This window comes from Babjeviella inositovora, assembly GCF_001661335.1.
Source record: "Babjeviella inositovora NRRL Y-12698 unplaced genomic scaffold BABINscaffold_6, whole genome shotgun sequence".
In the NCBI taxonomy this organism is placed as follows: domain Eukaryota; kingdom Fungi; phylum Ascomycota; class Pichiomycetes; order Serinales; genus Babjeviella; species Babjeviella inositovora.
Genome location: NW_017566843.1, coordinates 171,845 through 198,405, shown reverse-complemented (window position 1 = coordinate 198,405; position 26,561 = coordinate 171,845). Strand labels below are relative to the sequence as shown.

Genomic DNA, 26,561 nt, shown 5'->3' with positions numbered 1-26,561 from the left:
GGCCTTCTACAATAATCATTAACAATTATACTTATTAATACAAACAAATCATAAACCATAAATCGTAACTACAACCGCATGCGCTCCAAGTCATCGCTGGTGCTGAGAACCGCCTTGTTCGCTACTCGCGGGCTGGTGCTGACCGCCTTGCGCTTCGTGTGGAAAGCATCGTCACCCGTGGATTTGCGCTTGGTACCCTGCAGAGGCTGTGGCGACAGCTGGTGAAGCGGCGTCATCGCTAACAGATGCGGACTAAAGCCGAAGAGACGCTCGTTCAGGGGATGCTGTGTCTGCGTTCGTCGCGACCAGGCCTTGTTGGCCTCGCTGACGAGCTTGTTTTTACGGTAGATTTCATCGGTGATCATGTGCTGTTGCGAGGGATAGAACCTTGCCGCGGGAGCCAAATCACTGTCGAGGCCGAGTGGATCCTTGGCACCGAGTAGCTCATCGTCCTTGAACGTGAACCAACTAGCGAGCTCGTGCCCCATCTCGCTATCAAAAGGAGACACCTCGTTTTGCAACTCATGGGTAACACGTCGTACGGCCTTTAGCTGCGGCTTTGTCTCGCGGTACAACATCTTGCGGAACATCACCTTGGGGGATGTCACCATCTCCATTGGCCGCTGGTCTTCCATATGCTCGCCATCCAGATCCATATTGAAGATGTCCGAGAGAGAAGACCGCCGCAGAACGTTAGGAGAGGGGGTGAAGTCGTACGAGATTTGTTGCTGCTGGCGGTTTAGCGCCGAAATGTGATGCGGTTGTAAAATCGGGCGCGTATTGCGAGCCTCCACTTGTTCAACGTCCGAATCCGGCGCCAGATCCGCATCATCCGAGGAGTCAATGTGCGAGTCAGTATTGTGCTCGACAATACCCAAGGAGCTGACGCTGGATGACTGGCAGTCGGAGCGGCGGTTGAACGAGTTTCGTCGGCGCCACAGGGGCGCCGTGATGGTGATAGATGGGGAGGCGGCGGGGCTGGGCGTGAAGAACGCGGAGCTCAGGTTGCGCAGGAGAGTTGAAAAGGGGTACACCAGCGTGGGTTTATCCTGCTTCATGGGGAATGGTGCGGGTGAAGCGAGCGATTCTTTGAGAATGTCCCTCTGTGGGAATGTTATGAATTGCCGTAATGATTTTTGACACTTTTCTTATCCTTAATTTTTTTTTCTTTTTCTGCGTGTTATCAGAGCCGCGCATGTGCAATATTCAGGGGGAAGCTAATACGAGTACCAAGAAGGGTGGATTAATAGACATCCACAAATTCTGAGGCATTACATCTTCCAACAAAAAGGGTTCTTAAAGCTGCTTTAATAATTAGAGACCACGGTGGGATTTTACCATTTCTTTCCATGTTGAAATATTCCCGTCGAACGCAGAACGCTGACAGACCAAGGCCTGGCCCACGTGACTGTTCGCAAAAGTGGAAAACTCAGGCTCCAATCTCTTACTCCGCATTTCTTGCTATATCTCCACATACGTTATCCCCACCCCTGCCAATTCCAGACAATATTCCAAAATGTCTCTTTCCACGCGTCAAATTGGCTTTGGGTTCCAAAATGCCCGTAGATGGGCCAGCACTACCGCCAGAGCCGTAATCTACACCGACCACGGTGAGCCAGCGGAGGTGCTCAGGGTACGGGCCTACCAATTGGAAGACCCGGCTGAAGCCTCAGGCAACGTTTTATTGCAGGCCGTCGCGGCTCCGATCAACCCGTCGGATATAAACCAGATTCAAGGCGTGTACCCGTCTAAACCTGCCAAGACGTTGGAGTTTGGCACACCCGAGCCGGCAGCACCGTGCGGCAACGAGGGGTTGTTCCAGGTGCTTAAGATCGATCCCAAGGTGACTGACCTCCAAGTGGGTGACTGGGTGATTCCAAAGATGCCTAACTTTGGGACCTGGAGAACCCACGCGTTGACACCCTCCAAGGACTTGATCAAAGTGTCGAACGGGTTGTCCGTCCAGCAGGCCGCCACCATCTCAGTCAACCCGTGCACAGCCTACCAATTACTCACTATCTTCAAGAAACTCGCACCGGGCGACTTTTTCATCCAAAATGGGGGTAACTCCGCCGTGGGAAAGTACGCGATCCAGATCGGAAAGCAGCTCGGGCTTAAGTCCATCTCCGTCGTGAGAGACAGACCAGATTTCGCGGTGTTAGAACAGGAGTTGCTCGAATTGGGCGCCACCCATGTGATCACCGAGGAACAGAGTGCGGACAGAGCCATGGGTACCATTATCAAGGAGTGGGTTGGCAAGGGCAAGCAGATTTCCTTAGCCTTGAACTGCATCAGCGGCAAGTCTGCCACAAATATCGCGCGCAAGTTGGGCAAAGATGGGATCATGGCCACCTACGGGGGCATGTCCAAGCAGCCGGTAATCCTCCCGACCTCGTTGCACATCTTCAAGAACATTACCAGCGCCGGGTTTTGGTTGACCGCCAACACTAAGGACGACCCGGAGGGCAAGATCGCTGTGATTGACAAGATTAACGAATACTATTTGAGTGGTAAGTTAAAGGAGGCTAAGTTTACCGAGAGCAAATTTGACATCGCCAACGGCACCAACGAGCAGTTGTTACAAGCGTTTTTGACCGGTATCCAGGCCAAGAACGGCAAACAGGGAGTAGTGTTCAAGTAGCCAATTGAAGGTAATTAAACCTGGAAAGTTCTGTAAAGCGTGATATATGAAATCTTTTTGGCGTAATTTAGCGGGGTAGATATCTTGATAGCCACAAGATGTCGGTGAAATGCGATAGATGAATAACCAGAAGCGATATGATATCTGGAGTTTCCAGTGCCTTTCTGATAGCGATATACTCTCTAGGTTAGCATGAAATGAGGGGGTACCATACAGAATCTTGAAGTCAACCTCGGAAAGCAGTCAAGCTATTACAAGGAGATAGCCACTTCTACTTTACAAGATAGAGGTTAGGTTGTAGGAAATCGACCGCAGAAAAACGCGATGCTGAATGTGACAAATGAGCGAAAAGGTACTCAAATCCTTAAACTTTTTTAAGATCAGACGTCCGACAGTTCAAGTGACAATATCAGCTCACCGGCTATAGCCTACCAGCTGAAGTATAAATGTAAGAGCAAGCTTAACACCCATTCTACAATCCTCATTCGAATAAATATCCATAGAAAGGCTAGAAAAAAAAGCTCACATAACTATACAATCATCCTGGGAAAAGCCACAACCAAAACCCAGCTCCTGCGCAGGACCGCCGATGCGGGATATCTGTAACGTTTGCTCTCCATCATCATGGTACCACTCAAGTGTGCTCAACCGCTCGTTGTACTCATACTTTCCGCTGGAAATCTGAACCTCCATCTCATCCTCACGGAAGTGCCAGCTCGGAACGTAGACTACCGATGGCTCGCCCTTCAAACACAGAGTGCCGTCCATCTTCAAGTCAAAAACCAAACTCTCGAGGTCGAACTCACACTCCTTGATCTTACCATTCACAGCCACAGGGTACGGCCTGGCCAACGCGTCAATGGCCCTGATCCCGTCCTCGGACGGAAAATAGTCTGCGCTATCCGCATTGTACCCACACGCCTTCTTTAGCTTACGGCCGCTGGTTCTGGCCCGGGAATATATCCGATTCGATAACACGGTGCTATCATCTCCTGACTCACCACCGTCCTTCTGAATGTACCTATCGGCAAAAGGATCGTCGAGCTTTGAGCGTACCGACGTGTTTGGGGTTTGGTAGATAGTGGAGCCCCCATAGGTGGAGAAATCAACCTCGCAGCTGCGCGACTGATCGTTCTGGGACCAGATTGAAAAGTCTTCGTTATTCCAGTTGTCCCCCCATTTGTGGTTATTTTCCGAGCAATAACTCCAGAAGGTTACACTGAGGTTGTTTCCCTCTATAGCATAGCCCAACGCATCCCAGGCGCGAGTCTGCGACTCGTACCGGCTGGTGTCATATGCCTGCTTGTCATCCATATCAAATGGCATGCCCGTTTCGGTAAACATAACGGGCACCTGGAAGCCCAAATATTCCTCGCACTCTTTGCGGATCTCGGAAAACTGCCGTTTAATGCACTTGCGGATGTTTGCCTCGCCCATGACGATGCCAAGTGCCGGGTTCATGTAGCGGCCGCGGAGAATCCCGAGTGTGTCGACATTGTACTTGCGGTTCCACGTCTTGAACATGAGTGACATCCCGTCGTAGTAGTGCGGCGCATAGACCGTCCGCGAGTCAATTACACCGGTGCCAACCAAGTTTGGGGGGATTTGCATCACCGGTGGCTGGCAGAAAAGAAACACATCGGGTGAGATATCCCGGATCACCCGCTTAAACTCCTTGTACATGTCCACAAACAAGTTGTTGATGAACCATTCCTCGTCGATGCGGGCTCCCAGGGTCGGGTGGCGCGAGAAGTAGTCAGGACGGAGAATTTTACCTGTACGAGGCTCCCACACCCCGTGTAAGGCATACAAACAGCCGGGATCCCAGCCGGGATCCCTCTGGAACCCATACTTCGCGTCCATTAGCGCTCCAGTCGCGGGAGTAACCCACGCACTGGTTCCCCGAGGATCCACCACCTGGCTGCCCTTCTTCTTCGGGCCAAAAATAGAGATTTCGTACTCATCCACCGTGCAAGCGCTGCCCATTCCTAAGACCATGGCCTGGATTGCGGTCGGCATCAACCCTAGCTTGAGTTTCTGTTGCTTCGGCAACTCAGCAATGGTCGGCACGCCAATGAACCCGCAGCTTGGCTCGTTGAGCGACTCAAAGCCGATGATGGTCTCGTGAATGAGCCCAGGGGCTTCAGTGACGATCCGCTGCCACATATGACCCACAGCGTTGTTGAAGTGCAGCTGGAGGTAGTCCTGGATGTTGACCCCATCCATGATACACTTTGGCGCAAACACCTTCCCACCAAAGAACAATGTAAACATCGTAGCGGCCGCAAGCTTGAAATAGTTGGTTGACCAGACCATTTTAGTGTATTTCTTGGGATCCTTCGCCTCACAGTGGAGCACGGAGGCCTCAGTGGCACTGAAATGGCGCGGCTCAAGACCCACCGCATACAACGTCCACATCGGAGCGCCACTCCCGCCGCTAAACCGTGACCAAACGTCCTGGTGCATGTCCATGAAGACGTACAAGCCTCCGACCGTCTGAGCAATCTTGAGGATATCTATTGTGAATGTGATAAAGTCTTCGTCATAGATACCGGGGCCAGAGTGCTCTAACGCTTCCCACGTGACAATGTACCGAATCACGTTGAAGCCGAGGCTTTTGATGCGGCGGAAGTGCGTTGCTGCTTCGTTAAGTGGGAACGGTCTGTTGAGAAACGACACGGTATCGCCTTCGTAAAGGATGTTGGGGTGTGAGACATCGCTCGCGCCACCCCTGTAAGATGGAAGGTCAGGAGTAGTAGGAAGCTTGGCCGAGGCGTCGAGGTTGACCCCACGGAGAAGCACCCTGCGACCGTATCTGTCGGTGAAATGGCCATTTTGGTCTGTCCCTAAGCGGCCATGAAGGAGTTCAATCGGCATATCAGTGCTGTCTGGCACCAGGCTGTTTTGCTGATTCATAGATGGAAGGGAGAAAAATCTAAAAGGGGCTTCAATTGAATAGAGGCTAGGAAGGTGAAAGAGATGGTAGGGATCTCAAATAATGCAGGAAAAGTGGAGGAACAAAGGCGTAAGTATGTAGAACCAGAGCAAAATTGTGGGTTAGAGCAAGCAGCTAGGTAAAGGAAGGCGGAACTAGCTTCTGGCGGGGAAAATATGAAACGTTGTCTGGGTCAATGTGTGAGTACACGAGGTATGATCACTAGATGCAAATGAAGAGTCCTTTTTATAGGTAACGTAAGGGATACCGTTAGTTAATGGTGCTCACTGGGTAGTGTATACAGAGCTGTGAGCTTTAATGAATTTATCTGAATAATAAACCCATCTTGGGCACGGAGACTGTGCACGAATGACCGATAGTAGTTCAGGGGTGCTGCCGCAGCCAGACCAGCTGGCCCTAGGGCACAAAAGAAACAAGACGTCACTAGGCAGATTTTCTGCGCCGCTACGTAAACCTCTGTAGGTCCATAGCCAGAAGATGAGCTAATTTTAAAAAAGAGGGGCTACCCAAGGAAATATATTTGAATAAATATCAACGGTTTTTTTTTTTTCCGGATTTTATCCCATAATAGAGGTAGCGTGTTCTAGTGGTGCTGCGGACACTAGGTTTCGATTACCATGTAGGCAACCATAAGCTAGAGGTTCTCTGAGTAACTTTTTGCGGAAACTCCTAGGCTGACTATTACTTGCCGTTATCAGTGATAAGTAGTTCCGTGTGATCCGCAAATTAGAGGAGCGTGGATTCTAACACCTCATGCCTTAGTGTCTATGGAATAATAAAATCATACAGGTTTTTGCTTCGGGGTATCTCTATTACCCGGTAATACCGGGACAGACAAACAACCTGAAACCGGAAATCTGAACGCACGCTTCATAAGTTGGTTAATTTTCCTTGAGCTTTTCCGATGCTTTTAACCCCGCACTAGTACAGAGCTTCCGTTGCGCGAAAAAAAGTCTTGTTTCACTGGCACTTGCCAGCCAGGAGTGTAACGTTTGACTGCATCGCTCCACCTCCTGGTATTCCGATATAAACGACTTAGAGATTCTCAGTTTGTTCTTCCAAGCCCAGCCACCTTCCTTTTTCCGAAACATATCATCAATGATCATGCTATAGTGAGCACGGCCGCTGGTTAATAGTGCGCCAATTATGGAAGCTTTTTTTGGCCTTTATAAAATACTTATCCGACCACATAGAAGAGCTTTATGGTTGACCTCCTTTCGTCTCGTTTGAGATGTGTTTTCTCGGAGCGCCAATCTCTGCTCAAAAGACATTATTCTCTGATCGAACCACAACACATTAGTTGGTGAAAAGTACACGTGATGTTGAATTTGTTACTAATCATTACATCCTGCATATCCTGCATGATTCACTTTTTATATAAATTTTTCAGAAAAAAGCGCCACCTGATAAGAAGGACTCTTTTTTTTACCAAACACAAAAATGTCAGAAGAAAGCACCCATATTGTATCCTCAAACGGCCAGGACGACTACATTGAAGCTACCGAAGTGGCTGAAGAGGTTGCGCCTATCACAGACGATGCTCCAGAGCCGGTGGATGATGACTCCGACGCTGAGATGGTGGACGAGGATGAAGCGGGCGAGTACGACGCTGAAGGCAACCTCACGATTGACATGTCTAACAACTCGTGGGGTTACTTTGATCAGCACAGCGACTCCATCTTCACCGTGTTCACCCACCCAACCTTGCCGCTTGCAGTCACCGGAGGCGGGGACAACACCGCGTACATGTGGACCACCCATAAGCAGCCGCCACAGATGGTGACGGAGTTGAAGGGCCACAAGGAGTCTGTTATTTGTGGTGGGTTCACCTTTGACGGCGAGTTTGCCGTTACCGGTGACATGAACGGGAAGATTCTCATCCACCAGCTGGCCAAGAAGGGTCAGCAGTGGCAGCTCTTTGCGGAGTTGGAGGAGGTGGAAGAGGTGTGTTGGATCGTTACTCACCCTACCCAGCCGGTTTTTGCGTTCGGTGCCGCTGATGGCTCCGTCTGGGTCTACCAGATCACTCCGCAATTGGAGCAGATCATGTCTGGGTTTTCGCACCAGGATGTGTGCAACGGAGGCAGATTTGTCAACGTAGAAGACTTGGACTCCTTGACCTTGGTGACCATCTCCGAAGATGGCTCCATCGTCTCTTGGAACTGTTTCACAGCTCAGACCAACTACAAGATCGGCCCAACCGAATTGAAGGGGACGTCTCCGCCGTGGGTCTCCATCTCCTTGCACAACTCCCAGAACAACATCATGGCGGTGGGCTCGCGCGACGGGCAATTGGCCATTGTGAACTCCACCAACGGCACCATCTTGACCTTCTTCAAGGTCATTGTCTTAAAAGAGGACCAGGACGAATCCGAGGCATCCATTGAAGCCTTGTCGTGGTGCGACGTCCAGCCGATTATCACGGTCGGGCTCGTCAGCGGCGACGTCATGTTGCTCGATACCAAGACCTGGAGAGCTAGGAGAACCATCTCCGTCGACGACACCATCACCAAGTTGCAGTTTGTCGCTAATTCGCCGTTACTCATTGGTTCGTCTATGAACGGAAAGATCTACAAGTGGGATTCCAGAACCGGTGAAGAGTTGTTCGTCGGTGTCGGCCATAACATGGGGATTTTAGACTTTGCTGTCATCGAAGGCGGTAAGAAGTTGCTCACCGCTGGTGACGAGGGTGTTTCGCTTGTCTTCTACAACGAGTAGTGTACTGTTTAGAATATAATATTGAAAGTCAAATTAGTGAGTAGAGAAGGTGAGTTCTAGAAGGCAGTTGAAGATTCATCATATACAGAGACACGCCAATACGTTCAGAGGAATAGAATGAGATTTTTATTTCATATCCACAAAAGAGTAACCTCCCTGAAGCACTGATACAATTCATTTATTTATCTCGTATTACTGGATGACTCTCAGGGAACCCTTGTTGCGCGTCCTGGGAGCTGAAGAGGCCCTATCTTGGGTAATTGAGTCTCGCATTTGTTGAGCTTCTTTAGTTTTGGTTGATTTTAGGAATTTATCTAACAGCTTGCCGTATTTATTGTTATTTTTGGATTCTTTCACATTTGATTTGAAGGCAAATTGCACATATATTGGTACTTTGGGGGGAATAAAAATGCATAGCTAATCACTGCACTGCTCATAAGACCAGATTCCGTCCTTGTCGATTCCTCGCCTCAAGCACAATACCACCTTTTCACAAAATATCGCGTTTAAATCCTCAACTCTCCACTCATACCTAGTACACATAGCTTTCCAACTGTAATTAAAATCTTTCTTTTTCATACCTATTAACAGTTCTGAGTATCTATTTCATCATATCCTTCAACTTCCTCTCGACGATGCGCTCGATCATCTGCCCTAACTTACTATCCTCTTTCGCGTACTCCTGGGCCATCAGCGCCTCAATTTGTCTCGCGATCAACTTACCGGTCAAATCCACCTCCACGTTGATGGTCTCGCCGACCTTCTTAGTCGCCATTACAACCTTATCCTGGGTGTACGCGACCATCATGATGCCAAAGGTGGCCTTGTCAAAGTCAACCTCGGTGACAGTGAGCGACGTCCCATCCAAGGAGATGAAGCCCTTTTCGACAACGTAGTTGATATTTTCCACGTCCCTCATCTTGAAGGAGAAGCGCAAGGAGTTGGCGTCCGGCGTGATGGACTCGATCGTGGCAATGGTGTCAACGTGACCCTGGACGAAATGGCCGCCAAAACGGACCTCTCCGGAAATGGCTCTTTCCAAGTTCACCTTAGACCCGGTCTTTAATTCGCCCAAGTTGGAGCGTCTCAATGTTTCTGGTGCCATTCCGATCTTAAATGTGGTCTTGGCATCGTCAAACTCCGTCACCGTGAGACACACCCCATTCACCGCGATGGAGTCGCCGAGGTGCACGTCGCCAAGCACCGGCGCTGCGTCGCCGATTGTCAATGTCACGCCGTTTCCACCGGTCGCAGTGGTATCAAGTGTGTTGTATTCCAAAATGGCTGGATGTTAGTATTAGATATGGATCAGACCTGAGATTCATAGGCCAGGGAGGTAAGACCTGAAGATTACAGCCAAGATCTCGATATTTATACATACTACCAATGTGCTCGACAATTCCGGTAAACATTATGTGCGCTGTATGGTTATATTATATGTTAAGGAGGAGTATGGTATATAAATAGCGGAGAGGAAGGTATGTGGGTAAGATCAGGAGTTTTCCCCATCGCCTGATTAAGCATTTGTCAGATAGCATTGAGGGTTACGAGCCTGGGTTGCGCATCGTACCAAAAGACTGAGATAATCGTTTGCTTCCAGAAAGGCGGGAAAGATTCAGCACGTGACTTTACCTCGAGTCAACCCTCAAAGTATGTTGTAAACTCTTAATCGGCGGGCCATACATCGAGCTACTAAAAGCGGTATTATTTAATCATATTTTTTTCTCGAATAATCTATTTAAATACATTCAAGCTTGTTAAAGCTAATTTATCAGGCCGTGTGATATATTTCTATAAACCATAACAACGCTCAAACATGTAGACTGTTGTGGAGCTTACAAGGCATACTGCAAACTAGGAATTTCCATCATAACTACACAAAAAAGTCTAGACCCAATCATTAACCTTACAAACACCGCATGGGGCCTTTAGGACGTAAATCAAACTCTTGCAAAATGATGCTTCCTGGTTTCTATTTCAACCTCTGCCCGGGAACGCGCGTTCTGTATTCAATTTTCGCTGACGCGTGAAGTGACGCGTCTTTTTCAACCATTTCGTGCAACCTGCCTATTCTTGTTGCTTTGTCTCACGCTTTTCACAATCGGATACTACAAATCGTCTTGCACAAGTATCGAATCTGGATACCTCTACATACCCTAAATCCACACATGACCGATACCAAGCCACCGGTCCTCGAGAACGTCGCTCCTGATGTGCAGTCCTCCACGCCATCATCCTCCGACATGCTCTTCTACTACCAGCGCTTCCTCCCGTTCAAGGCCGTTTTCCAATGGCTCTCGCACTCTCCCAAGCCAACTGCCGACTTTACGATGCGCGAGTTTGCGTACGAGTATCGTAGCGGCGCATACCAGCGTTACAACTCCTACGCGACATCGGAAGAGTTCAAAGAGGCGGTCTGCCGCGCGAATCCGATGCGTTTCGAGGTAGGTGCCGTTTATGCGGTCAATCCGAAGGACAGAAAGACATTACCCAAGTCAGCGATGAGGCCATTGGCGAAGGAGTTGGTATTCGATATCGATTTGACCGATTACGATGAAATCAGAACGTGTTGTTCCAAAACGGATATCTGCGAAAAGTGCTGGAAATTCATCACTGTCGCCACCAGGATTATCGACGGCGCATTACGGGAGGACTTTGGGTTCGAGCACTTGATCTGGGTGTTTTCCGGGAGAAGAGGGGCGCATTGTTGGGTCAGCGACCAACGTGCGCGCAACTTAGACGAGACCGCCAGACGTGCGATTGTCGAGTACATGGACGTGTTAAAGACGAAAACCAACAAGCGGATCAGCGTGCGGAGGCCATTCCACCCGCTCGTAGAGAGGTCCTTCGACGTGCTCAAGACGGAGTTCCAGGAGATTATCTTGGAGGACCAGGACCCCTGGAGAGACCTTGAAAAGGCCAAGGAAATGGCACAGTTGTTGCCTGACAAGACGCTCATCGCCGAGTTGACCAAGAAGTGGAGTGAGGGGAGGTCATCGTCCAAGGCCAAATGGGAGGATATCAACACGGTGGCCGCAAAGGTGTTGCCAAAGAACTTCAAGACCGAGTTACTCAACGAAGCCAAGAAGGACATCATCATTAGCACCTTGTATCCGCGTTTGGATGTAGAGGTCTCGCGCCAGGTGATCCATTTATTGAAGTCGCCGTTCTGTATCCACCCGTCTACCGGAAACATCTGTGTGCCATTTGACCCGAGAGACGGAGATTTCCATCCGACAAAATCGCCCAACTTAGCTCAGCTTCTTGAGGAGCTTGAGGCGTGGGATGAGAATCCGGATAACGCCGACATAGGCAAGAAGCTTGCTGACTGGGAAAAGACCAGTATGAAGCCATATGTGGATTTGTTCCGCAAGTTTGTTGCAGGTTTGTTGAAGGATGAATTCAAGGGGAAGAGAGAGAGAGAGGGCACGGATTTTTAGTGTTTAAAATAAACTAGTAATACCCGAAACTAGTTGTGGAAATGAGTGTAGCAGACGTTGGAAGGATGTTTACGAGTATTGCTAAAGAGAAATAGTTTCCTAACAGTATGAACACCCGATACAAGTCGGTGGGCATAAATACAAGGGAGAGGTGGAAATGAACGGGTAAAAGGTGTTTGGAAGAAGGCCCTAAAGGGTATACAGATAAGCGAGATAGGGAGTTTCAAGACGCGTTCTAAGAAATTTCTGTCTAGTAGGGGAAGTAAAACCTTTTATCTATTATAGCACATCAAGCTGGTAGAAATTAGTGACTCAATTTATTTTCAAATGCGAGACACGTGAATATTAACTGAAGCTAGTTATAGCATACTACCAAAAGTGCACTCTACAATTCCTTTCCTTTTATTATTTATTTCGTTTACTGTTTAAAAATCCACGATCTTGACTCCCTCGTTGCTGACCACCTTGACCAAAACGCCCTTGAAGTCCATTGGCATTCTAAGCTGCAACTCCTTGACGCATAATTGTAACAAGTCCAATCCCTCCTGCTGTGTCATGTCAGCACGGTAGTGTCTGTCCAATAAGGAAGAGGTGTAGAAAGCAGCGTAGCCGTGGGCACAGTACGGCAACTCCACATTGGTACCCAAATAGTCGAGCCAGTTGAGCGACGGCTTCTCTGTTTTAGTGTCAAACCCAGCAATGAGCACGTTCACCTGGTACGGCTTTCTTGATCTGAGCGACGACGCCAACTGGTTTCTCACAAAACTGGCTGTTGCCTTAGGAGACAACTCGTAGCTCTCACGCATCGCATGGAGCTGCATGTTTGCCTGGATGTACTCCGCAAATTGAACTGCCCGATTAGTATTTCTCCATCGGAGGAGCATTTTGGTACATACCTGTGTCACCGGATTCACCGGTAAAGGCCATTAGGGAGTGCTCGCCGAGCTGTCTGGTCTTATCGTCGGTAGAGTTTAAGATGGAGATCCCTCTGGTGAACGCTTTCGAGGTGGCGATGATGGTGCAGTCCTGCACTCTGATCCCTAAAATAATGTCCATTGTGATTTTGCGATGTGGTGAGTGGGAATTGAGGTATATGGATGACAAGTGGAGAACAGTTGAGAGGAAAATAATGGCGTTTGCCGTTAAAAGTGCCACCGGATTTCCTATCCAGGGATGGTAGGGGGACGACCTAGCACGGACTTGTAGAGGAGGAGTCCTTGGGCAAGGTTTACCAGTGTCATACCTTTATATTGCGTGGATTATGATGTATAAAAAAGCTTCGAAACATAATCTTGCGAGAATCATATAGCTCTACTTTCACAAAGAGGCATTACGAGATTAAGGCTTATCTGGTTGGTTTTTGGATCAGTCGCCGCTTTGCCCCGTGTACGCAGGCAATAGAATCTGGGTCTAGGCTTCCCTTTCTCGTAGTTTTGCATTCAATCAGCCAGCTCTTCACGACTTACGAATCCCAGTGGCGGATTTTTTTTTTTCTTGTGGAAATATCAGCACCATTAAAGGTCACTTATACAGTCACTTGCGCTCAGATTCAATAACCATCGCCAATAAAATGGTATTGGCGTATTGCTATGGTCATACCATGCGGTTGGTATAGATGGTTCACACTCTCCAAAATCTGAAAAGTGACTGCAAGATAGAACCAGGACTTGGCAAGCTCTGGTCATACTTCAACCCTCACGATCGTGTTCAAGTCAGGTTCTCGCTTATGGTTTCTAGCTTCCCCCGCCATCCCCGATGCCTGGCGTTGTGAGCCCGCAGATAAAACTTCTCTGCGGCTGCGATATCTGAGCCTGATTTGATGCTAGATTATTCTCCTTGCAATCAACACATTCACCATTATGCCCGCTGTATATCCCCGGATATTGATAGACCGGCTTTGTTCTGCTTCCAGGGAAGTTTTGGGCGATGCAGACGAAGATTTGGTGCGGTTCGTCATCAGTTTGTATGAACTGGCGACAGACAAGACGGATTTTGCCGCCAGGCTTGCAGAGATGGGCGGAGAATTTCCAGCGGAGTTTGTGGACCGCTGTGATATTCTTATTAACGAGCATCACCCCGATTTTGCAGCTGTCAAGGTGGAAGACATAGACGCCAAGGTCCTCAGTGCGCTCTCGCTTCCGAATCGAAGTGATAGAACAAAGAGGGAAGATGTGAAAAGGGAGGGAGTTATGATTATCAAAAAGGAAGAACCTAAAGAGGTTTATGGTTCGGGTGACCTATTTCCGTCTTTCAAGCCTAAGGAGAGGCCCAACAAGGGGGTTAAACAAGAAATCAAGCATGAGAAGCGTGAAATTAAACGAGAAATCAAGCAGGAGGAACACGAGAAACATATCAAAAAGAAAGATGACTTTAGGGGAATCCACCCCGATAGACATGCCATGAGAGAAGCCCAGGATGAAAGATTCAATAATGCAGACTCTCTCGACCCGGACCCTGTTCTCGACCACATCTACTCCGGTGTGGTGTCGAACTTGACTGACTTTGGTGCGTTTATCCGCATTCGTGTCAAACACCCGGTGGACGGACTCTGCCACATTTCCGCTCTTGCCAATCGGCGCATCGAACATCCGTCTGAGGTGCTCACGCGCAACCAGCAGGTGTATGTCAAGGTGGTCAAGATAGACGGGCGGAAGTACGGCCTTAGCATGAAGAATATCAACCAAGATACCGGGGAGGAAGAGGCGCCGCGGGGCCGGTTCGAAGAGGTGGTCAGGCCCAAAAGACGCCTCACATCGCCTGAGCGCTGGGAGCTCCGCCAGCTCATCGCGTCCGGTGCCGTGAACGCAGCGGACCACCCAGAGCTCGTGGAAGATGTAAACGCTGCGTTTGCGGAGGAAATGGAGGAACCGGACCAGGAGGAGGTGCATATTGAATTGAACAAAAGGGAGCCAGCGTTTCTCGCGGGCCAGACCAAAGAAAGCTTGCATTTAGACCCCATCCGGGTAGTCAAGAACCCCGAGGGGTCAATGAGCCGCGCGGCGATGAACGGCTCGGTTTTGGCGAAGGAGCGCAGAGATAAAAGGATCCAGGATGCCAAGGACGAGGCCAAGGAGAAGGCGCGCGATGATCCGTTAGTTAAAATCCAAGCGAAAGAAACAGCTAATATGACGGCGGCGCAGGAGTGGCGGCGCAAGCAGGCCACAGCGTCGTACGGGAAGCGAACGGACCTCCCGATGCAGGAGCAGCGCCGTGGACTTCCTGTGTACAAGATGCGGGAGGAGCTCCTTGCAGTGGTGCGGGCGAACCAGTTCTTGGTCATTGTGGGGGAGACAGGATCCGGAAAGACCACCCAGATTACGCAGTATCTTGCAGAGGAGGGGTTCGGCGACACAGGCATCATCGCGTGTACGCAACCCAGACGTGTGGCTGCGGTTTCTGTGGCGAAACGTGTGGCAGAAGAGGTTGGGTGCAAGGTGGGGGCCGAGGTGGGGTACTCCGTCCGGTTTGAAAACGAGACGTCGGAAGCGACCAAGATCAAATACATGACTGACGGTATGCTCCAGCAAGAAGCGATCGTTGACCCCAACATGTCGCGCTACAGCGTGGTCATGTTGGACGAGGCGCACGAGCGGACTATCGCCACGGATGTGTTGTTTGCGTTGTTGAAGGATGCGTGCGCCAGACGGCCGGACCTCAAAATCATTGTCACATCAGCAACGTTAGATTCGGACAAGTTTTCAAAGTACTTCAACGACTGCCCGGTGGTGACGATTCCTGGACGGACGTTTCCGGTGGAAGTCATGTACACACGTGAGCCAGAGGCGGATTACTTGCAGAGTACGATTGACGCGGTGATGCAAATCCACATGTTTGAGCCGGTGGGTGATATCTTGGTGTTTTTAACCGGCCAGGAGGAGATCGAGGCGTCGTGTGAGACGTTGTACGAGCGAGTCAAGGCGCTAGGTAGCTCCGCCCCGGAGTTGATCATCCTCCCGGTGTACTCTGCTCTCTCGTCAGAGATGCAGAGCAAAATCTTTGAGGAGACGCCTTCCGGCGCGCGTAAGGTGGTCTTGGCCACCAACATTGCGGAAACGTCCATTACCATCGACGGGATCTTCTACGTGGTGGACCCCGGGTTTGTGAAAATCAACGCGTACGATGCAAAGCTCGGAATGGACTCGTTAGTGGTGTCACCGATTTCACAGGCGCAGGCCAACCAGCGCGCCGGGAGAGCCGGTAGAACGGGCCCGGGGAAGTGCTACCGCCTCTACACCGAGAGTGCGTTCAAGCGCGAGATGCTCCCCAACACGGTACCCGAGATCCAGCGCACGAACCTCACGTACATGATTCTCATGTTGAAGGTCATGGGCATTAACGACCTCCTCCACTTTGAGTTCATGGATCCGCCGCCCGCTAGCGCGATGATCATGGCATTAGAAGAGCTCTTCCGCATCTCCGCGCTTGACGATGATGGGTTCTTAACCCCGCTCGGGCGCAAAATGGCGGACTTCCCCATGGAGCCGACACTTGCCAAGACGCTCATAGCGAGTGTAGAGCACGGATGCTCCGAGGAGATTCTCTCCATTGTGTCGCTCCTCTCTGTCCAGACTATCTTCTACCGCCCTAAAGACAAACAGGAGCAAGCGGATAAGAAGAAGGCGCGTTTCCACCACCCGCACGGGGACCATCTTACGTTTCTCAACGTGTACAACGCGTATCTCCAGAACGGCTGTACGCGCACGTGGTGCCAGGACAATTTCATCCAGGATAGAAGTATGAAGCGGGTTTTGGAAGTTCGGAGACAGTTGGTTGCCATCATGAAGCGGTCGAGACACGAGCTTATCAGCTGTGGTGCCAGAACTGATAGCGTCCGAAAGGCGCTTGTGGCGGGCTTCTTTAAGAACACCGCTAAAAAGTCACCCACTGATCCGTTCTACCAGACCTTAGCCGAGAACACGCCTGTTTACATGCACCCATCGTCAGCCTTGTTTGGAAAAACTAGCTCCAGTAACGGCCAGTACGTGCTCTACCACACGCTCTTGTTAACCACCAAGGAGTACATGCACTGCGTCACGGTAATTGACCCTAAGTGGTTGGTCGCATTGGCGCCGACATTCTTCAAGGTGGCGGAATCTAATACCAAAAAGCAGAAAATTGTGCCGTTATTCAACCGGCATGAGAAGGACCAGGATGCCTGGCGGTTGAGTCGCGGTAGGGGAACTGCCGAGGGGCAGTAGGTTAAGTGGAGACGAAGGGCGATTTATAAAAATCAATAATCGATATAGAAGAAATATTAGTATATAGAAATCAGAATGATTTCGGTGTAGAACCGGGTTCTCGTGGGCTATAGGGGTTTTTCACATACTTGTATTTGGCCAATAGGGAAACTGGCGAGCAGATATGACGTGAATGTGAAACTTTTCGGGTAAGAAAAATACCATTTCATACTCCAGGGAGAAATAATGACTAAGTGACCTCTTTTCCCATCTCCTCCCGAGAATACTACTCAACTATCTATGTCAAATCTGTATTAGCTAGCACAAAGCGCTCATACCTTCCAAGTCCCGGATTTGACTTCCGTTTTATAACAATTTTTGCTTAGTATGTCAGGTATCAGGTTGCGCAGTGTTTTCCTTACAACTCGCTAAGAGCATTCCTCTCTTCTTGATAAATATTCAATTATAATTTAGTGTTGAAACTCTGTGATATTGCCGCATGGCTTGCTGTATCTAGAGACGGGTGGTCAAAATAGACGTTATCTGAGGTATTTCAATTAACGAACGCTTGGCTTGCAGTAGTTTTACCCCACCTCGGAATGTCGACTTCCATACTCTACTCCGACTAATATATGAATATTATAAATAGAGAGTTTTATGAAGTTACAATTCCTTTTTCCCCAAACAATAGTCCCTCGTTAAGTCAAACCCCCACTAACATTAGGCCCAGGAGTGGGGCTAAATACCTGCCCTCTTAGGATTTAATCTCACTGTGGCTTACATAATCTCCTCCATGCAGGAGTGAAAAATTCCGCCCTTGATAACCCGAACAAGATTCTTAAAACTCCAAGGAACCTTGATATAACATATATCCGGTCAAAACATCAAGGGTCAAAATGTTGGTCAGTGTTTCCAGAACCCTCACTAGACAGTCTCCATTGTTCCGTGCTGCGGGCAGGATCGGTGCCAGATTTGCGTCCGATGCGACCGACGAAGGTCCGGCCAGAGTCGGTCTCTACAAAAAGATTGGCGTGGGTGCCAAATACTACGTCCCACCATCCTTCTCCAAATACCCATCATTCTTCTCCAGTCCCGTTTTCTTCATCAAGACCTACTTCAAGCGCTGGGGTAACAGTGGGTTGAACTGGTTCAACTTCGCGAGGGCCAAGAGAGAGTTAGGCCACTTGGACGTGGTTGACTTCCGACACAAGGCCATCGACATTTACATGAGAGTACACACTGCATTTGCCAGTAATAACTTTGCCAGCATTGATGACAAGGTTGCCACCATGGTCAAGGACAGTTTGGTGGCCAGAAGAAAGGATATGGCCCAGGTCAAGTTGGATTGGACTTTGGTTAAGTTCAACCAGCCTCCAAAACTCGTTTCCTTTAATCCTATCCCTGGTCCATCCGGTGCGATTGAGATGTTCCAGATGGTCTACAAATTTGACACCAACCAGAGGTTGATCATCGGCGAGCCAAAGAAGGAAATCAAGAGGACCGAGAAGGACTCTGTGGACTACTTTGTCTTCACCGTGGATCCGTTTTCTGACGATGTGGTCTTGGCCGGCTCTCTTTTTGAATCCTCACCAGCTGATAAGATCATGCCTGAGGTCGACCCAACCACCCCAAGAGACAAGGTATACGCCGACATGGTCGCCAAGGCTGACATTTTCCGCCTGTAACGGGTTATTTAATTGTATATAGCGTTGTAAATAGCCTGATTATTTTGGAGAAAGAGCGTAGGTCTTGAAATGCCAGTAAACAGAATGTGATAGTTTGAGCCATGAAAGGTAGCCGCTGCACCTAGAAAGCCAATGATCGGCATGACGATCGGACTCAGCGAGCCAAACGGAGTATACACAGTAAACTATTTTGGAAACACTCTTATATCAGGATGGTAGAAAAGTCAAACTTCTTGTGAGACAGGAGTCGATGCTAGCTTTGAGTGGGTGTGTGTGACTGTACTCCAGAATGATAAAAGATCTAACCTAAGTGGCCTACGTTTCACCGGCTGGTCTTCCTTGCCTGTCCTCCCAGGACCTAAAACCTGGACCCACAGGCTTAGGGGTGTTGGCAGAATAAAGCATTCATCCTTAGCAATATCGAAAAGCCTATACTAGATGGTTTCAAAGTACATGAGACAGTCTTGGATTCGTCACACTTGGTCCCCGGCGATTAAGGCGCTGTAATTGTGCTATGAAATCTATAAGCATGTGGATCAAGAAATCTCTTTCCAGCCCTTCAGCCTCATTAAACAGCGCCTGGACCTTAATCTGAAAACAATAGATAAAATATAAATGTACATAAAATTCGGCAACTTTTAATTAGGCTACTGGTTAAACGTGCTCATCACGTCCACATAGCCTCTTCCCTTGGCCTTTTTACCCCTTCTCGCAGCTGGCGCGGCAGAACCCATCGACAAGATATCCTCGATGCCAGAAGCTACGGCCTTCGGTTTGGCGGCCATAGCGGGAGGCCCAGTCGGAGCAGGCAGTGGCGGCGCCACTCCAGGAGAAACCATGCTAGAAGGTGTCATCCCTGGAGGAGCAGACGATGCAGGTTGTGTCAGACTAGGGGGCACAGTAGAAGGCGCTGCCGGTGGAGCAGAAATGTTGGACGGAAGCTTCTTCTTTGGAGGCGGTGGTGGGGCGGCCGGCAACTGATCCTCAAGTGGGGCGTTCTTATTGATCCACCTCTTCAACTTTTCGTCGTAGACAAAACTGCTTTCTTCACCGAGCTTGGCTTTGATCGCCTTTGGTTCCTCCGAGCCCTTCTTGCCCAACCAACCAAACCAGCCCTTGCCGTCCTTTAGTTCTTTGTCCCTTGGCTCTTCTTTCTTTGTCTTGGCTGGTTCTTCAATCTTGGCTGGTTCAGGAGCCTTCTTTTCCTCCTTCTTGAATAATTTGTCGTCGTCCGATGAATCAGACTCGCCTTCGACCTCGTCGCCGTATCTCATGGCACCGGCAGTGTCAGGAGAGTTCATGTAGTTGTTGTTTGCAACTGGTGGGGTATACAACTGGACAGGAACAAAACGGTCTTCGTTCAGCATTTGGTTGAACGCGTTTGAAGAGTTGGAGGGGACAGGTTGGTATCTCGCAGGGTTAGTAACTTGGACCAGCTCTTCATGCACAGCCTCGTTTACGTGTCCAGAGGAATAGGCTTCTGGGTCGTATTCTTCCGCACGGTCGGCTTCGTAACCAGCTTCATCACCGTCTGGACGAATCTCTTCGATGTCACAATTCGCAGCCACCTCAGAAACCTCTTGGGCGGTTGGGACAGTGTAACCACCGTAGCTGTAATAATCGTAAGCATCTACTTGCTCAGCAGCTGGCTGAGTAGCCTCAGCTACGTCCCGGGTAGGCATGTTAGAAGAGGCAATGTTGACAGGAGCGTATCTGTTGACCTTGGGTTTGGTAGGGGCTTGCTTAGAAGCGTACAGGTTAGCTGCGGCCGCTGCCGGAGCATGGGTCAGGACAGCTGGGGTTGATGAAGCCAGGAGAGGTTCGACCACGAGAGAATCCATAACTCTAGCAGCTGTTGGTGGAACATACACAGATTCCGCGATAGCAGGCGGGGCGTATGCTGCTTCCGCGGTATCGGATAGGACGTATACTGCTTCCACAACAGCAGGCTGGGCATAGACAGTGGCGCCTATCTGGGAAACAGTTTCTTGTTGTTCCATATTGGCATTGCTGAAACTGTGCCCAGTAACCTCTTGGCCATAGAACTGTTCGTCCTGGTACACTGGATACCCTAATGGCTCGGCCTCTTGGGCTTCAGCTAGCTTGGCGGCGACATTGGAAACAGGATGTTCAAACTTTTCAGGGCTCACAACACTGCCTGGGTAACTAGAAACGGAGCTTACCGGCGTCTTTGCACCATAGGACGGAGCATTTGGAGTACCATACCCACCAGCGGCCTTAGTAGGGGTACTACCTGGATAGCCCGCAGGCTGGGTAGACGTGTTACCATTTGATGCCAGTGGCGGGTTCACCGGCTGTGGAGTGTCTTGGTTAGACGCAGTCTCACGCGCCACCGGAGTATATCTCCCATTTCTTATCGGAGAACGGGAATACGAAACTGTCGGTGGGGCGGCCGGTGGATGGAACAACGCATCGTCCGATTCAAAATCGAGCTTTGTGTCGCTTGGCATGGCAGAAAGAACGTGAGTGCGGCCTCTATCACCAGGAGTAGCCGACTTGTTGCTGACAACCGATTGTCTTCTCGGGCCAGGCATGGAATGCTGGGAATGGTCTCTCACAGGGTTAACAAAGTGCATCGAAGGGGAGGTATGGGCCGAAGACTGAACAGAATTAGCAAACGGTGGAGGGCCATCCATGCCCAACAGTGCATGTCTGGGCTCCATCGGAAGGGTCTTGTACTGCGGAGACAAGCTCCCGGCGAGGCCAGGAGAAGGGATCACCGGAGAGGTAATCCCATATGTCTGGTTACCAGCCGGAGAGTAGCTAAGGGTCTTAGAGGACGCAGGGTAGGCTTGAGAGGGAGTGTACTTGTTCATGCTAATAGACGTAGCAGAACGCGCCAACGGTTCTCTAGCCAAAGGAACAAATTTCTCAGTGTGGTTTGTCGTAACGCTTGGACGTTGGAGAGAGGGGTTGAAAAGCTCAGCGGGGGTGGCTGGAGCCGAAACGGAAGGTGCGGCATGTGAAAAGGTACCTTGGTGAGTGAGATGAGTCTGGTTACCGTGAAGAGCGGTAAAGTCCAAAGTAGAGGCATTGCGAGACAGGCTAAACTTGGAGAAAACGCCCTGGTCAAGGGAATTAGCAGCGCTTGATTCGTCGCCGCCGATAAACTTGTCTAGCTGTCCCCACATCTTATCCAAGTTAGGCTTGCTTAACTTGCCACTGAACCAGCCTTGGTCGTAGGAACCACCGGAAACAATTCTCTGGGAAACCGCTTCAAAGTCGCGAAGAGCAAACGAGGTCAAAGGAGATACGTTCTTCCCGTACGACTTTAAAATGGCGTTCAAGCCGTCGACATACTTTTGTGCTTCCAGAAACAAGCCAGCGTCGGCAAGGTATCCTGCATGTTTGACCTGGAGCTGTAAAGTGTGGGGGTTGGCAACCGAGGAGGCCAAGCCGTATTCGTATACCTCGCTCATCAAGACAGAGCACACCGAGTTGCCCAAAACCGAGCCCACAGCTTGGAATTTCACCCCAGAGGAAAGCAAAGGGGTCTCAGATAACGGAACACCTGCTAAGATAAAGCAGACGTGGCCCTCAACTACGTAGCCGTTCTTAACCAACAAAGCACCAAACTGAACAAAAAACTCCATCGGCGAGGCGCTGGAGTTCACCAAAACTACAGCAACCAACTCATTCCACGACTCAATCGCCCATTGGAGATCAGCTGGACTGTTTGTCAACTGTGTGATCGCATTCATAACGTTGCCAGAGGTGACATGAAGGATGAATGCAAGTAAGCGGTCAGGGTAGGACCTGTCAAAGGTCATCCTGATGTAAGCAGCAGCGACGGAAGCATAGCGTTCAGAAGAAACCATGCCGGCGGTAAGCAACGCCAACGGCCAGTCGCCTTCATCAAGAGCCAACTTCAACGCTTTTTCGGTCAGTGCAGACTGTAAGTGGCTCCAGAAAGCAGCAAGGTTGTTGCCAGAAAGCCGGTGTGCATTCATTGGCGTGTTTGGCTGTCTGACGGCTGACATCTGGGACGGCATAGAGAAGTTCACCTCATCCGATACAGGTGCGTACTGGATGTTTGGGGTTAACAAGCTGGCAATCGACCTAGAAAAAGCAGGGGAAGTCACATCGCCGTCAAAGGCAACGAAATCGCCTAAAACCTTCCACAAAATTGCATCAGAAGAGTTGGTAGCTCTCTCCTCAATCCACTTTTCAACATCCTTCTTCTTGGTCTTGGCTTTCGAGAGGGGTCCCGGGAATTCTTTGAGATAGGCCCAGGAAGTCATGACGGTCTCGACCGGCCTCGTCTTGATTGTGATATGGGAGCCTCCGTAACTGTCTGTGTTGCCAATACCCACAAGCACGCCATTGTTCGCTGTCCATTGGAAAATAGGGTGCTGTCTGTGGCGGAGGCTATCCGGGTTGGAGTAGCGTGAGACACACGCGGGGGTCACATTACTGACTGTGTGTGAGGCACCAGGGGCGTATCTATAACCACCCTGAACACTGTAATGGCCAGGGGGTTGTGTGGCACCGGCATTCTGAGACATCGACGGAACATGCTGGTTCATTGGAGGGCCAGCGTATCCGTGGTTGGCGGTAGCATAACCCATTGATGGGGCGTTCTCCGGGGCATTATGACCTTGTGAGGCATTCTGGTGCATCAGAGTACCGTGTTGGCCAATTGGAGGGGCAGTGAAATTCTGGTTCTGATTCGCACTAAGATTTTGATGCGCACCAAAATTATGGTTTTGATTTACACCATGGCTCATACCAAGGTTCTGGTTCACACTAAGGCTCTGGTTCATACCAAAGTTCTGGTTCTGATTTGGCACACCGCTAAATGGCGGCTGGCCAGCCTGAGGAATTGAAGGCATTGAGTTGTACGGCCCAACCTTGGCATCACCAAGAGACGACGGGAAATGGCTCTGGGACAACGAGGAGTTTCTTCTCCGAGGTGCATACGGGTTGGCAGTGCCCTGCGCTGGGGCAGAGGCGTTCAGAGAAGGAAGGGCGTATGGGTTGTTCCCTTGAGCCGCAGGCGAAACAAGAGACGACGTTCTAGAGTGTGGCCCGTAACGACCCACTTTGGGAATGTACGGGCTAGTAACGTTAGTAGAAGGAGCCTTCGGCAAACTGGTGTTCACCGTAGGCGGCACAGGCATTGTACCGGAGGCGGAACGCTGTTGACGCGTAGGAGCCTGGCTGGGCGTGTAGGCCAGTAACGACGACGTCAGATTCACAGGCGCAGGAGAAATCGCGTACGGGTTGACTGGCTGCTTAGGGATACTCCCCAGGGGTGGGTTCATTGGTGGGTTCAGAGCACGATTGGCGTCCTGTTGAGGAACAAACTGAGAAGCAGCCGCCGCTGGTCTGGCAGGCCTAGAAGGCTTCGGAAGCGCGATTGGAAGCTCCTCGAAAAAGTTTTTATGGGCCGATTTCGCCTTAGGGATGATAGGAGGGTTGGCAGAGACGGAGATGGTGGGAGTGGCGACGGGAGGAACAGCTGGATTGGAAGTAGACCCGTAAGAAGGGGCATAGCGGGACACTGGTGCTGGCTTAGGAAGAGCCCCCACCATGGTTGTAGGGAAATCATAGGCATCATTTTTCCCAGGGTGAGAGGTGGCCCCCTTTGGCAGAACAATGTTCGAGGAATGCAACGGGAGCTCAGCAACGGGTTGAGCTGGGAGTTCATCGTCGGAAGGCAAAAAGTCGTCAGAGTCATCGAGGAAATCGTCGTCAAAGTCAAGCAACTCGAGCTTGCTGAGACTCGTGTTGTTGGAAATTTCAGGCACTGACTTCTGAAGGTTGCCAAGAAAATCTTCGTCATCCGATCCAAAGAGACTTTCAGCGCCAGTAACAGGCACAAGTTGGGCCTCCGCAACGGAAGAGGCTGGTTCAGCCAGTTCCGAAATTTCCTGCGCTGGCTCTTTGGAATCCCACGGCATGGCTTCGGATTCGTCGAATTCAAGGACTTGTTCGGTGCCACCGTTCACAGGCGGTGAAACCACAGGGGAAGGGTTTAGTTCCTCGTGTTGGGCCAGCACTGGTGGTGAGGCATGGATGTCTTCATGGGCAGCCACTAACGACTCACGGTTGTGGGAGGATTCCAGGGCAATCTGGTGGATTTCGTCCTGAATAGAGAACGGTGGTGGGTTTGTGTTGTCGAGGAAGAAAGGGGTGGTATCAGCTGTCTTGGCTGCAGCAGGTGATGCATCTACAGTTTCCGGGCCAGCTGCTAATTCATCAAAAAACGATCTTGGAGCATTAGGTTCAAACAGAGCATCCAGTTGTGAAACGTCTTTCGTCATATCAGACAAAGAGCTTGGCGCTTGGGGAGACGACTCCGTAGGAAGTCTTTCGCCCGATGACGTAGACTCTGAGCTAGAAGTCTCTTTGGCCAATTCATCGAAGAACGATGCTGGTGCGTGTGAATCTTCGAACGGGGTAGTTTCGGATTGCGCTGTGTCTCTGCTCAAATCGTCAAATAAAGGGGCCGAAGCTTCTTGGGCCTCCAATGGAGCAACAGTCTGTGATGCTGCCTTGTTCATATCGTCAAAAACTAAGTCTGTATTGGTTTCAGGCAGCGATAAAGGCACCAAGGTATCCCCGGACTGGGGCACCAATGGAGGAACTTCAGGATCAGCCAAGCTAACGACGAAACAATGGGATGCCCTCTGTACCTCCACTTGTGGTTCATCAATGCATTTTGACTCGGCATCTGGTTCAGGTGTCGCCAGTGGCTTTTCCACTTGTTCCTGTGAACGAGGTTCCTCGGCAGAAGTATCAATCGTAAAAGATTCGGTAGCAGCAGACTCAGTCATTTTGGTTATAATATCCTCCATGACTTCTGGATGCTCGACAGAATTTGGTATAGAAGCTTCGGCAGCTTCGGCAGCTTCAGCGTCAATATCTGAAAGAGCTTGAGCCCCTTCATCGTTCTTAGGCTCCTTTTCCGCACTAGCAACCACTGGCTCCTCAACTGTCACATCAAACACTTTGTCGGCCGTCGCCTCCTCTTCGTACCCCGGAATAAGCGTCGGCAATGGCTTGGTCGCGGGCTCTTCGACGGCTGCTTCCGCTACTGACGACTCTTGCGGAACGTAGTCGTTGATGAGGGTTGGTGGGGCCTCTTCGGGAGCCTTTTCCTCGCTCTTCCCGGCGTCATGGTTGGTTTCGTGGTGCTGTTCCGCGGCAGCGGCTTTGTTCTGGTTCTTCTTCCTTTCCTTCTTCTTCTGGTTCTTTTTCTTGTTTTTGGATGGGACGTCTGCCTTGGGCGGCTCACTAGTGAGGTTTCCCGGGATTGGACTTTCTTCCAGCATTGCAAATGGTGCCTGTATACGGAAAGCTGTGAGATCAGTTAAGGGCTGTAAAGAACTGTTTGATGATGTCCTTTTGATTTAGAGATCCGGCGGCTAACTGGGGAAAGCGACGTGTTCAGTCGTGCAGTGGCAAAATAAAAGTGACAGTAGTACGATCGTGCCTCAGAGACATGCACGGCGCTTAAAGCTCACACAATGGCTAGCACAGGGACATTACTAAACGGTGAGACCAGTCCAAAACGTAAATAACTTCAAGAAAGAAGTGCCACCCTTGGTGTATCCAGAGCGCTTATAACTGGTTGGAAATAGGGGTATTCTCTGCGAGCTAGCTTTCGAGCGATATACCAACTTTGAAGGGCGGGCGTTGGAGTACCCCTGGAGTTGCTTCTAATACTGAAACAATATTGATATGATTGAATTTCCTGGAATTCAAATACCATCTAATGGACGATGTACTTCTGTACTGTGTCATTGAAACCCTTTTCCCTGGCGGAGCCTACAACTCCTATGACGGTTAAAGCAGGGTGTATTATTTCCCGTAATATATTGCGGAGCTTCGTTCGAACACGAAATATCTTCTCCTTTTACATAACAGAGAATTTGAAGTAGAACGTGAGCAAAGATTTATTATGCTTCCAAAACAGAG

At 50.0% G+C, this 26,561-nt stretch overlaps 10 protein-coding genes across 10 annotated transcripts; 5 read left to right on the top strand and 5 right to left on the bottom strand.

Annotated features, from left to right (window-relative positions):
- Positions 1–61: 61 nt before the first annotated feature.
- On the bottom strand, positions 62–1,164 carry BABINDRAFT_161461 (uncharacterized protein). The gene has a single exon (XM_019128816.1). The coding sequence runs from the start codon at positions 1,056–1,058 to the stop codon at positions 69–71; it is 990 nt and encodes a 329-aa protein (XP_018985089.1). The 5' UTR covers positions 1,059–1,164; the 3' UTR covers positions 62–68.
- A 299-nt stretch (positions 1,165–1,463) lies between these two features.
- On the top strand, positions 1,464–2,953 carry ETR1 (Etr1p). The gene has a single exon (XM_019128815.1). It carries the CDS (start codon positions 1,517–1,519, stop codon positions 2,639–2,641), a length of 1,125 nt encoding a protein of 374 aa, XP_018985088.1. The 5' UTR covers positions 1,464–1,516; the 3' UTR covers positions 2,642–2,953.
- Positions 2,954–3,161: 208 nt separating this feature from the next.
- Positions 3,162–6,056, bottom strand: BABINDRAFT_161459 (hydrolase; the record flags this gene model as incomplete). Its single annotated transcript, XM_019128814.1, has 1 exon — positions 3,162–6,056. Exon 1 carries the CDS (start codon positions 5,555–5,557, stop codon positions 3,164–3,166), a length of 2,394 nt encoding a protein of 797 aa, XP_018985087.1. The 5' UTR covers positions 5,558–6,056.
- Positions 6,057–7,037: 981 nt separating this feature from the next.
- BABINDRAFT_166866 (uncharacterized protein) lies at positions 7,038–8,315 on the top strand (the record flags this gene model as incomplete). The annotated part of the gene is made up of 1 exon (XM_019130470.1): positions 7,038–8,315. The coding sequence occupies one exon, from the start codon at positions 7,038–7,040 to the stop codon at positions 8,313–8,315; it is 1,278 nt and encodes a 425-aa protein (XP_018985086.1).
- Positions 8,316–8,592: 277 nt separating this feature from the next.
- Positions 8,593–9,772, bottom strand: RIB5 (riboflavin synthase). Its single transcript, XM_019128813.1, has one exon. The coding sequence runs from the start codon at positions 9,418–9,420 to the stop codon at positions 8,917–8,919; it is 504 nt and encodes a 167-aa protein (XP_018985085.1). The 5' UTR covers positions 9,421–9,772; the 3' UTR covers positions 8,593–8,916.
- Positions 9,773–10,402: 630 nt separating this feature from the next.
- BABINDRAFT_161456 (DNA primase subunit) lies at positions 10,403–11,938 on the top strand. The gene has a single exon (XM_019128812.1). It carries the CDS (start codon positions 10,484–10,486, stop codon positions 11,753–11,755), a length of 1,272 nt encoding a protein of 423 aa, XP_018985084.1. The 5' UTR covers positions 10,403–10,483; the 3' UTR covers positions 11,756–11,938.
- Positions 11,939–12,180: 242 nt separating this feature from the next.
- On the bottom strand, positions 12,181–12,811 carry PRE1 (proteasome core particle subunit beta 4; the record flags this gene model as incomplete). Its single annotated transcript, XM_019132709.1, has 2 exons — positions 12,181–12,605; positions 12,652–12,811. 2 exons carry the CDS (start codon positions 12,809–12,811, stop codon positions 12,181–12,183), a joined length of 585 nt encoding a protein of 194 aa, XP_018985083.1.
- Positions 12,812–13,614: 803 nt separating this feature from the next.
- PRP22 (DEAH-box ATP-dependent RNA helicase) lies at positions 13,615–16,953 on the top strand (the record flags this gene model as incomplete). The annotated part of the gene is made up of 2 exons (XM_019131774.1): positions 13,615–13,987; positions 14,192–16,953. 2 exons carry the CDS (start codon positions 13,615–13,617, stop codon positions 16,951–16,953), a joined length of 3,135 nt encoding a protein of 1,044 aa, XP_018985082.1.
- An 875-nt stretch (positions 16,954–17,828) lies between these two features.
- On the top strand, positions 17,829–18,617 carry BABINDRAFT_7959 (uncharacterized protein; the record flags this gene model as incomplete). The annotated part of the gene is made up of 1 exon (XM_019132708.1): positions 17,829–18,617. The coding sequence occupies one exon, from the start codon at positions 17,829–17,831 to the stop codon at positions 18,615–18,617; it is 789 nt and encodes a 262-aa protein (XP_018985081.1).
- A 3,116-nt stretch (positions 18,618–21,733) lies between these two features.
- BABINDRAFT_25905 (uncharacterized protein) lies at positions 21,734–23,020 on the bottom strand (the record flags this gene model as incomplete). Its single annotated transcript, XM_019131368.1, has 1 exon — positions 21,734–23,020. A coding segment is annotated over one exon (1,287 nt), but the record flags the coding sequence as incomplete, so codon positions are not given.
- Between the last annotated feature and the right edge of the window lie 3,541 nt (positions 23,021–26,561).